Source organism: Cydia amplana, chromosome 2, assembly GCF_948474715.1.
Source record: "Cydia amplana chromosome 2, ilCydAmpl1.1, whole genome shotgun sequence".
In the NCBI taxonomy this organism is placed as follows: domain Eukaryota; kingdom Metazoa; phylum Arthropoda; class Insecta; order Lepidoptera; family Tortricidae; genus Cydia; species Cydia amplana.
Genome location: NC_086070.1, coordinates 24,446,948 through 24,458,620, shown reverse-complemented (window position 1 = coordinate 24,458,620; position 11,673 = coordinate 24,446,948). Strand labels below are relative to the sequence as shown.

General features: G+C 36.4%; 1 protein-coding gene across 1 annotated transcript in view; it reads left to right on the top strand.

Moving 5' to 3' along the window:
- The first annotated feature begins 537 nt into the window (after positions 1-537).
- The window catches only part of LOC134661223 (uncharacterized), a 134,276-nt gene continuing 123,140 nt past the window's right edge, over positions 538-11,673 (top strand). Inside the window, exons 1-13 of the mRNA XM_063517200.1 lie at positions 538-868; positions 4,079-4,123; positions 4,631-4,749; positions 5,148-5,281; positions 5,716-5,857; positions 6,568-6,720; positions 7,197-7,410; positions 7,540-7,651; positions 8,159-8,329; positions 9,323-9,457; positions 10,166-10,287; positions 10,766-10,881; positions 10,997-11,151. Coding sequence (XP_063373270.1) covers positions 544-868; positions 4,079-4,123; positions 4,631-4,749; positions 5,148-5,281; positions 5,716-5,857; positions 6,568-6,720; positions 7,197-7,410; positions 7,540-7,651; positions 8,159-8,329; positions 9,323-9,457; positions 10,166-10,287; positions 10,766-10,881; positions 10,997-11,151 — 1,943 coding nt within the window. The 5' untranslated portion in view covers positions 538-543. The remainder of the gene's footprint in view (positions 869-4,078; positions 4,124-4,630; positions 4,750-5,147; positions 5,282-5,715; positions 5,858-6,567; positions 6,721-7,196; positions 7,411-7,539; positions 7,652-8,158; positions 8,330-9,322; positions 9,458-10,165; positions 10,288-10,765; positions 10,882-10,996; positions 11,152-11,673) is intronic.

Genomic DNA, 11,673 nt, shown 5'->3' with positions numbered 1-11,673 from the left:
ATGAGAGTAAGGGTAGAGCGCTGGCCCATTTCCAAATCCCATTAGACCTAACTAAATCTTTGGATGCAATGCTGGTATCTATGTAGGTATGGCCTTTCTGGATATGAGTAGGTAATCTGTAAAATGCCTACGTTTAATCTTTCTCGTGACGTTGCATATTTACCCCCTTATTCATAAAACTTAGCAAACCTCGGTTAAATTGTGTGTGTGTAAATCTAACAAACACAAATGTCAAAATAATGGATAAGGACAGAGGATTATTAAGGGGTTGTTAGATTTGACAGGAGTTTATGAATACCGCCATTAGTCTTGACTGAGTGTTTAGTATAGGAGTACAATTAGATAAAATGAAAGAAATTAAATTAATTTAGTCCTAACATATAAGTTAATCGACAAATACGATCTATATGGCTCTTCAAGACAAAAGTAGATGCACTTGTAATTAAATGAGCTACATCTCTACTATTGACCCTTTCGCAACTTCACAGTGAGTGAATCTCTAGATTGTTATCATTTTTTTTTAAATGTAGGTAGTTGCATAAAATGACTTCATATTTTAACAAAGTTGCACTACTGTTCCGTTCGAACATAACACTGTGGATTAGTTTTGCTCACAAACAAACTATCGGCTTACAATATTCATTACTAGCGCATGATTACTACGTCTCTGCATCGAGTTCCGTTAAAAAGATAACAGAGATAATATTTGACCCTACTTATGACCCCTCCGATAGTGTAATTAGCTTGGGATTTTTATCATTTGGAGTCGGATGTGCGAAACGGGTGGTCGGACCATGGTCTAAGTGTAAAATGCTGTGTGTGTTGGTGCTGTGTTTGTGCCTAGCCAGTGCTGTCAATGGAATCGGGAGTATGTTTTTGTTTCTATGCAAGGTTTTTAATTTACGACTTTATTGTTTGATTTGAAACTTGAAAGCTTCGACTAAAAAGCGTTTTTTACACGGCGGATAGAAAATTGTACATTTTACCTACCGGTACCTATTGTACATATTATAACGTTTTTAAGATAAGAAAGGCTGTAAAAAAGTAGGTATCTAAGATGCTTAATCATATGCCTTTTCACCAAAATATAGAATATTAAGTTAAGTTTTTTTTCGATTCCTTAAATTTTTTTTTGCAATTTTTGATTATTTTACATGCATGCTATAAAGTAAAAGGGTAGGTAAAATAAGTACCTAGGTACAATTTCATACAGGAATCCTTTAAATAGCATCTATATCCTTTATAAATATAACATTTGAAGTACGTACCTATTTATAACATTAACAATATGATAAGAAAATAGAACAAGGATGCACTAGAATCCCACTAACATTGTTTATTTAGACGAGTCCAATGTTCATCAATCAGTAAGTATATAATTAATTATATTGCATATAAACACGCTATATATCTAGTCCCTACATAACACGTGCCAAGAATTGCGTGTGTAAAAAGCGTGTTAAACTTAACATTCTCGGAATTTAAGCATCATGTTACTTATTATGGCATGTGTAGGTTGTACCTATTGTACTATCTCCGTTGAACTAATAGGTAATATGCTAAAACTATCATGTTACAAACACGTGAACTGTGAAGCGAAAGAAGATATAGAACAAGTACAAAGACATTAAGTTTGAACCAAGTTCCAAGAAGTACAAAAAAAACCTAATTAGATATTTATACTATTTATATTGATTTGTTGACAATAAACTTACCTAACAATAAGGAATTATGTCTAATGTACAAAGATTTCTTTTTTAAGGTCATTTTATTTTTGCTTAGTAAAAACAAAAGCAAAAAAACCTCTCAAGAAGAAGGCCAAAGATAAAGATACATGTAAATTGCTCCACCGATGTGAGTCTAGGCTAAGGGCTCTTTAATACACGATGACGATGATTATTGCTAGACCCGGAACCTTGTTGTTTAGCCACATCGGTACTGATTTAATTTTAAAATATAAACACGATATGGTACCATTAGGGTTTGCAACTTTGAATTTTGGATGGATATAAAGCCCCATAAAACAAACCATTACATTTAATCCAAAAAATTTATTGGATAACCAAGTATTCTTTTAGATTTGAAAAGAAATATATTTTGATTTAGGCCTGTTGTTTACATATTACTATTATTAGGATTCATTTCGGGTGATTTAGACCACTAAAAAGCTGCGAAATCGAATAGAAAGAACCATCAACCGTCCACGCCGCCATTTCTTTAATTTCCCGCTCTTTATTACGGACGGAAACTGTTGATCAAACTTTAAATTAAAAAGATAAAAATGCCATTAAAGCTTGCGGTCGCTCGTCAGTTTCGTTCGTACTCGTATATCTAAACAACATTGCGTCACTTATCCTATCGCGGAACTCTGTCCGTTATCCCTGACCCTTCCCAGGCAAGGGTGCGATAAGGATCTCGAAAATTTCACCAAATATCGCCTTTAGTTTCCTAATTTACTGACAAAATCCCTTGATTTATGTTTAACTTGATACTTTCGTAAATTAGAATTAAGGAAATTAAGGAAAGTGTTTGTTTAAGTAAATGATTTTCCAACTAAAATGAAATATATAGCATGTTATTGCGTTAATCAATGTGATTTCTTGTGTATGTTGATATTTTGTGTATAGTGAATAATGCTTAGAACTAAGTTTTATATTTTTAAACTTTGACTTTGATCTATTAAATATTATCGATATATTTTAGTTGTTGGGCTGTGACACATCACTAATGCATAAAATTTCTTGCAAAAAGAGTGTCGGAATCGTAATCGAGAAGGACTTCACTATTTAATTATTTAAATAGGGAATGATTATTCATTATTGAAAAGGAACCGACTTCACATCACATAACAGAATAAATCATTTAATGGTCTTCATCAGCAGCAGTTCCACTACCTACACCAAAAGGTGTTTTCCGAGAGTAGATTTACACTTGTACATTGTACAGTCACCATATAAAATACCCAAATCATTATAGACGTGCCTTATACTCAAACACACCCACTTTGTCAGTAGAAAAAGGCGCGAAATTCAAATTTTCTATGGAAAGTATCGCGCCCATCGCGCCTACATTTTTTAAATTTTCGCGTTCAACTTCAACTTCAACTTCAACATTTATTCAGCAAATAGGCCACAAGGGCACTTTTACACGTCAACATTGAATTTACATACAAGCAAAATAATAATAATTATACATCAACAATTATTAAATACAACTACAACTACCAAATCAAACTAACGTAATACAATTACTTAGAGATGTATAAGGTCTCTTAATGTCGAATTACATAAAAAACTATAATAATAATATTAAAATAAAAACAAAACAGATACATGGAAAAAAAAATCTAAACTTATTTAGAGGTGTAAATGTCTCTAAGTGTCAGAACTAAAAAATAACATACATAGTTTATCAAATTATCCTTAGAGATGTATAGGGTCTCCAAGAGTCACAATCCTGTATGATTAACACATTACGAGAAAAAAAAAAAAAAAACTTATTTACTGTTTATTTACTGTCAAAGTGGGTGTGCCAGAGTATATTAATAATTCCCTTGATTACTTTCGGATCACTTCATCAGAACCGTAATAGCAATGGAAACAACTACGCCCACCACAAAAACGAAATTCGAAATTTTTCTATGGTTTTGTTGTTGAGCGATAGAGAGGCAGATAAAGAAGTTTTGATTTTAAATTTTCGCAGTAAGACCCCAGAACCCAGAAAGTTAATTTCTGTAAGGTTCTTTATTATAGGGACCGACACAAATCAAATTTGAAATATAGTTGGTCAAACCAAATTTGTCAGTAAATATAAACAAAAAACTATACTCGTCTTTTTCTTTTGGATGCTGGATAGTACTAGTGTAAGACAAAGATAGTATGATTCTCTCTGTCTCTGTTTGAAATGAGACAGTCCTTTGACAAACTATATTATCTAAAATAATAATTCAACCCGACAACACACTAGATACGTCACTGTCACTGTCATAGTGTCATGTCATGTCTGAAGCTGTTGTGTTTGTTTACAAATGGTTTACAAACTTTCGCCGGCTCTTTATATTATTTTTGTTATGTTTCAGACTCGCTGAAAGACCCATATATTTGCGGTTCGCCATCATGTGCAGGTAAATGAAACGTTTTTGTTTCAGTAATACATTTTATTGCAAAATCTGTAGTGCAAATTTGATTCGTTTTGCTCTCATTCATCCTGTATTTTTTTAGCGCTTCGCACTAAGCAATTTTTGTGCTTTAAAATTAATTTAGTAGCTCTTCCTCAGGTAGAAAAGTTTGTGTTCAGTGCAATGAAACTTTACTTTGGAAAAGCTCCTATTTTGTATTGCATACAATCAGAAAAATCTGATACAGTCAAGTGTAAAAATATGGATGCATACATATTACATTATACAACTTACTCAGAATTATGTCCCACAGTTTTTGATTCACTGACATAAGTGTTATGGGGCATATTTTTACACTACTTTCAACTTTAAGTAGCTGTATGAAATACCTACTATATTTTTGTCAAAGTACAAAGATACATTTAGGTTTAAAACAAGTATTATTTATACTTTCCTAAAACATTTTCATTACATAGTTTAAATAATTACATATTTCCCGTTATATGTTTTCAGCTTCGGAGAAGTTCAAATACTTGCCGGAAATCATCTACCATTATGAGTACAAAGTGAATGTGGAGACATATTTCGCTGGTTCCAGTGACAATAGATCTACACTTGACATCCGAACAGAGGTATGTAAATGTAAACACCATAAATACACTTTATTCCTTCCATCTCAAGAATAAAGTAGCCTAATATTATAAGTTATAAATTGGATACTGCAGTCACACACAAGTGAGCTGTAGCAAAATACTGGGCTAACGCTAGGACGATGATGATGATTACAGAATTGATTGTATGTGAAATGTGAACCAAACCTCTATAATAAATTTACTAGCGCCTAAGATGGCACAATTCTTAAAAGGGCCTACTTTCGAAATGCTGAGTTGAGTCCATTTCGTGGCACTTTATCCTTTTATGTTTCTCTGTTAAGTGTGTATAATTTTCTGTTTGTGCTCATGAATAAAATTATTTCTATTCTATTCTAAAATTTATTTTTTAATTTGTATTGTGCAACAATTGTTTCCAGGCTACAATCCAATTCATTAAACCTTGTGAAGGTCTGCTGCAGCTGTCGGACGTGACTCTCATAGATCAGGATGAGAGCTTCCCAGTCGAGAGAGCTGAGAAGTTCATACATGCCCTCTCGCTCTATGACCTCAGGTAAGGGAATTGTAGTTTGTAGACCAGAGATTAATAACCATACAATATTGCAAGATTGCAACACATTAAATAGTTTTTACAGCTAAAGTTATAAAGTTGAACTATCCAATTATCATTATCACAATTCATATAACTTTGTAAAACACCATCTATTTCAGCTGGTCATAATTGTGATTACAATGTTTTGCTGTATTACGCGTCTTAGCAACTAGTACTATTTTGTCTATGCATTGTTTTATTTACTTGTCAGTTTATTATTATTTTTTAAATACCCTCCATACAATTGCCACTAATTCATATTCATAATGATAGTGATAACCCTCCCTCACAACCAACCCGTCAGCCATTTTGTAAAACTAGGTATAAGGCAGAGATACTTTTCAACCTAAAGTTGATTAAAGTCCATAACATACGGTTGAAATTGAATAACTCAGATTCGCGTTCCACGATGGCATCATATCAGAAGTATGCCCCGACCCGTCGGAAGAGGAATGGGTGCTCAACTTCAAGAGAGCCGTGCTGTCAATGTTCCAAAACTCCATGAAGCGGTTTGATATCAACTTCGTCGGGGTCGAGGTAAGTTATTAAGACATTGTATAGCTCTATGTTATTAAGGCTGGTTTTAGTGTTAAGGCCACTAAAACCAGCCTAAGGTCACTATTGAAGTCACTTCTCATGCTGAGCAACAGATCGCAGGAGCGATAAGAACTCTAAGGCCCACTTGCACAAACCGCTAACCCAGTGTCAAATTCTACTGGTAACAATGGTAACTCCAGGTTTAACCAGTGAACCTCGGGTTAGTGAAATGGTCTAAGTAAAAGTAAACTGTATCCACAAACCTATTTTGTAATCGTAGCTTTGTTACTTTTAGCTTTACTATCCTTTGATATTGTTACCTACTAGCGCTGTACATTTTAGATTTATCAGTAGGTAATCTAGTATCAGTAGAAGCGCTGGTGGCCTAGCAGTAAGAGCGTGCGACTTGCAATCCGGAGGTCGCGGGTGCGAACCCCGGCTCGTACCAATGAGTTTTTCGGAACTTATGTACGAAATATCATTTGATATTTACCAGTCGCTTTTCGATGAAGGAAAAACATCGTGAGGAAACCGCACTAATCCCAATACGGGCCTAGTTTACCCTCTGGTTTGGAAGGAATCTGTGGACGATGTTGTTGGTCTCACATTTTATTATCCTTTGTACTCTATTTCTGTGTCTAAACCCTGTGTGTGTGTGTTACTGTTTGTTGTCCCAATATAAATACCAAAAAAAAACTCTTTAATTTCAGCAAGACATCCACGGCTCGTGCAACGTGAACTACACAGTGCGCGGACAGAAGGACACCAGCCTGGTCCTAGAAAAGCGACGGGATCTGTCTTTATGTACAACACGGTACAAGTACATGTCTATATTGCAGAGTGTGCGCTACGATTTTCAGAGTGTGAGTATTTTTTACCATTTAGTCCATTTAACTTAATTATACCCTACCCGGGACACATTTCATAAAGGTACAAGTTAGAATTTTCTAAATCAAACTGGCAACATTGAGCAAAAGCGTGTCAAATGTTATTTTATTAAATTTTAAAGTGTTAAAATTGTTATTTGTGGATTTATTAAATGTGACTCTAATGTACAAATACCTGCCTCTTCTAATATAAAATAATATAAAGCTAATATAAAAATGCTGAGATGGGAAATGTGCCCTTTTAAACGTCGAGTAGTAAACTTAAACTTTGTGCCATCGACTCAATAGTCATACTTAAAATGTAATACTTACCTATAAAATTATTTTTTATGTGGGAGGCATTTTGTTCAAGTTCAGAAACATTAACAAGGCTTACAAGGCGATGTGACATGTCTTTAGTGGTAAATTGCTAATAACTATACCACATTAAAACGAACTCCCCCAATTTCCAGCGCTTCCAAACATGGCCAGTGCTAAAATCCGAAAGCAAATGCGTCGTCTCAGTGGACCACCACATCTACAAGTCCGTCAACTGCCGCGAGCGCCATCTATTCGAACCTTTCTCGGGCAAAAACTCTGGCGCCATGACAACCGTTATACAAGATCTGGTGCTGATGAGAGAAGTGAACAAGACAGACTCGCAGATCATGGAGGCGCAGCCTAAAGGTAACCTTATTGACATACGTTTATAGTCCAATTTCACATTGTGCACCAGTCTGCCGGTTTGTGTTCAACATTCTAACCATTAAATTTAATACCTTATTCAATTATCTTAAAGTGTATTTTCCTTTGCAGGCTGGATGGCGATAGAGAGACGCTCCAATCTGCTTCACCATCACAATTCGCATGTCAAGACTGAAACTGGAGAGCTGAAGTCAGCTAGAGAAGTGCTTAAGTTGTTGTGCAAGTTAGTATACCTATTCACTATTCAAGACCACACAATTTTGAAATCAATAATGCAGGACATAAAGTTGAAATTAATTTGTTTTCAATTGAAACAAAAGTATTGGAATGAAACTGTTCCAATTGAACATGGCTTCAAATTTCATTTTATTAATGAGAACTTGTACTTGTAGTAAGTTTTTTTGACATTGGATAAAACAGAGGGTTAATAAAAATTTTACGTGTGTATGTGTCTGACATAGGACATCCAGTAGGTATACACAACTGACAACCTTGTATTAACACATTCAGTGCCAGTGCGAGCTACGCGCTACGAGCGTAGTCGATAACACGGGAAAAACCGTATGTAGCGAAAAGCGCCTACGAACAGTGAACTCCCCTAGCAAGTCGCTGGCAGTTAATGTGTGAAGTAGCATTTGAAGGATGAATTGACCGTTTTAGCTACAAGTCACAAAAAACACGAAAATTGTGTACATTTTATTGTTTATTCATTACTTTTCCTCATTTCCAGCATCAAGGACAGCACAGATGACTACGTGCCAGGTATGACGATGGACGAGAACCTGGACAGCGGCTCCACCGTGGGCCTGTGGGGGAAGCTGGTGCGCGCGGCCCGGGGGCTGCATTACCCCGCTCTGTCCCAGTTGTTGTCGAGAGCCCCGACCATCTGCTCTAAAGCTACGTAAGTTTCCAGCATCAAGGACAGCACAGATGACTACGTGCCAGGGATGACGATGGACGAGAACCTGGATAGTGGCTCCACCGTGGGCCTGTGGGGGAAGCTGGTGCGCGCGGCCCGGGGGCTGCATTACCCTGCATTATCACAATTGTTGTCTAGAGCCCCCAGCATCTGCTCTAAAGCTACGTGAGTCTCATCTCTTTATATTGAAGAGCCCAGCTCTTGACAGTAACCGCCATTCATCTCGTTTCTCTGCTATTATTTAGAGTTCCTAATATGATCTTCTCATTAACGCGCCTCTCACAACTCAAAGGCATTGGCCTGCTCTATCACTTCTATCTATCCTAGAGCCACGTGAGTACTTAGTGTTTTACATATATTAAACTGTAACTCCCATGCATGTTTTAATTAGGTTGGGGTTAGGTCGAACTGTGTTCAATTGTAACTATTTTTTTCTACTCCCGTACTTTTATTTGTAATTTAAAGGGTCGTGCACACACCTTTAAACCCCTATCTTATAGTTGTCAAGACAAGTCTTTAGTCTATTCCCCAAAAAAATATTTGTGCATACATGCAGTATCTTTTTGGCACTTTTACGATACTTCGTGTAATCACCACTTAAAAAATATTGTATGAAATATATTGTTGCCAACCTAATTTTAATTGTCATGTCTGACAGATGAGTGAACCATAGACATGTTTTTTTTATTTCATTCATTTGTTTCCCGCCCGTACCATTCTTTGCTACTACTTGAATGAAAAATATTTGTTAAATTTACAATTTAATTTCAAAGTAAGTGCTTGGTCGTAGAAAAAGTATTGTATGCAACGTTGTTTAACTGAGTCAAAAAATACTCGTGGCGTCTTTATTAACAATTTTCGGCTTCGCCTCAAATTGTTACTCACGCCACTCGCCTTTTTTGACCTCTCTTAAACAACGGTTGCATAAAATACTATTAAATACCTCCTAATTTCCAAAATACCTTTTTTTTTCAGAAAACACATGCTAGACGCCCTTCCCTACATAGCCAGCGCCGGTTCCGTAGAGCTCATCAAAGACATGGTACTTCGTGAAGCCGTCGATGCCAACACCAGGCATGAATGGCTCATGTCCATGGCTATGATACCGAGGTATTGCACCTTATTAATATTATATTAAGGTTTATATTGGAAAAAAAAATATCCTGGTCACGGCACCAAATTGTGTAACTGATTCGAAAGGCACCTTACCCTTATTATAATACGCTTACTTTTTCGATGACTTCACCTATACAATACTAATACCGAGGTAATGTACCTTGTGAACATTACAGTAAGATCTATAAGTATTGAAAAAAAAATCCTGGTCACGGCACCAAATATTTGTAACACTGGTTTTAATTTATCATACATAAGTTGAAGAACACCTTATCGTAACTAAAATAAGGTACTTATTTGATAGGTTACGATTATGACTACAGTATAATAAAAAAGTATAATTTTTATTTGAACTTAAATGCTTTTTACCAAACGTGAAAGCTCGTTTAGTTTAACTTACTTATTTCGTCCAAGGAGGTGTTTGTGCCCAACGGGAAGTAAGTTACCTGGTAATGTTTTAAACCTAGGCAGGCGTGGCTCACTCCGCGATTTCGTCGCGTCGCTACAAGTACATGCGGCCCACACCAAATTTGGTGTCTAGCCATATTAGTTGCCGCGCACCGCTACGAAACGTACGCCTGCTCGCGCTTGCGCCACCTGGTGGTCATATCCGTCGTAATAGATGTGTTTTGTTAGAGAGTAAACCTTCTGTAAGACTATTATTTATTAAGTGACCTAGGTGAACATTTTTTCTTGTAACAGACCGAAGAAAGAAATGTTAACCAGCATGTTGGAGCTGCTGAAGAAACAACCAGGAGACCAAGTAATCAGCTTCACTGTGTCCTCAATGGTGCACTCCTATTGCAAACATAGTGGAAAAAATCGTAAGTGTAATATACCTACTTTAATCTCAGGGCTTTCGATGAAAGGATTGATTCTTTATATAACTCAATCAAAATTTCATTCTACTTACTACACTTCTAAATACCATTTGCTAAAGTTCAGTACCTGCAGCCGCCGTCAGGAACAGAGGAGCTGCCAAGGTGCTCAAAAATATCTGAACGCGTCTCTGTCTTTAAGGAATCTGGCGCTCCGATATGCCTATACGTTATAGAAAATACACATATTCTATTTTAAATATTAAGTCCTGAACTAAATTTGATGAAATTGTGTGTGTAGAAAGTGTACGCCATTGGAACCGACATAAGGCTTAGTTATTCTTCAGAAATCAGAACGAACTGTGAAGGTGAAAGTGGAAATAACACAAATCTAATTCCATGCGAGTGGAACCGCGGGCTCAACTAATGTTTTATGATTTTTTCTATATTAGTTTATATTTTAAACCGAACATTTGTTTGTCAGTGCGCGAGTGCTGCGAAGAAGAGACGCCCAAACTGATAATGGAAGAGTTCCAGAACATAGTCAAGGAGGTCGACACCAAGGATCTGGCTACCGCAAAGAGAGCCGTGAGAAACAAAGTGAGACTTTTTTTTTACTACATTTTTTTCGATTTACATATTCGAGACACTCTTTGTTACGTGCTGGCACGAACGCACCGAAATCAGTAATAACATAAAATGTATTTTCTTCTAGGTTAAAATAGCGATAAAGGCGCTAGGCAATATCGGTGGCTTCAAGCAGGAGTTCACAGACGTGCTTATCAACATAGTGGGCGACGAGTTGGTTCCTGTGCCCGTCAGGCTGGCGGCCGTGGACGCTTTCCGGAGGACGCCTTGCGTGGAAACACGGTAATTTTATATTTCTCAAAAGATCTGCGGAAATATGGACTTGTGTTGTACCTTGGCCTAAATAGGAATGCCAGCCTTGTGTTAGTTAACGCCCTCGCCCAAGGGCGTAGCCAGCCAGTGAACTAGGGAGTCGCGAGTTGATGCCTATAACTATACTTCGTTTTTTTTAGCATTAGAAATAAGGTAAACAATCTTGATGTGTCTTTTAATTGAAAAACACATTTTAAAAATAAGTTACGGTAAATATGTAACAATTTTATGAATCCAATACGATCTTTTATAGTCTTCTGCTTTCATAAGTAATTGTTATTGATTTTTAAAAAGTGGTTTTCAATTAAAAGACATGTCAAAATCGCTTACCTTCTTTCAAGTTCTTTCTAATGCTAAAAAAACGAACTATAGTCAATGATTACGACCGTAAGCTAACGCGTACATAGACTGCTAAAATCATAAATGTTTACTTCTTAGGGCTCATTTAGACGTCGCGCGAACTCGTATACGATTTTAGTTACATTGCGGACC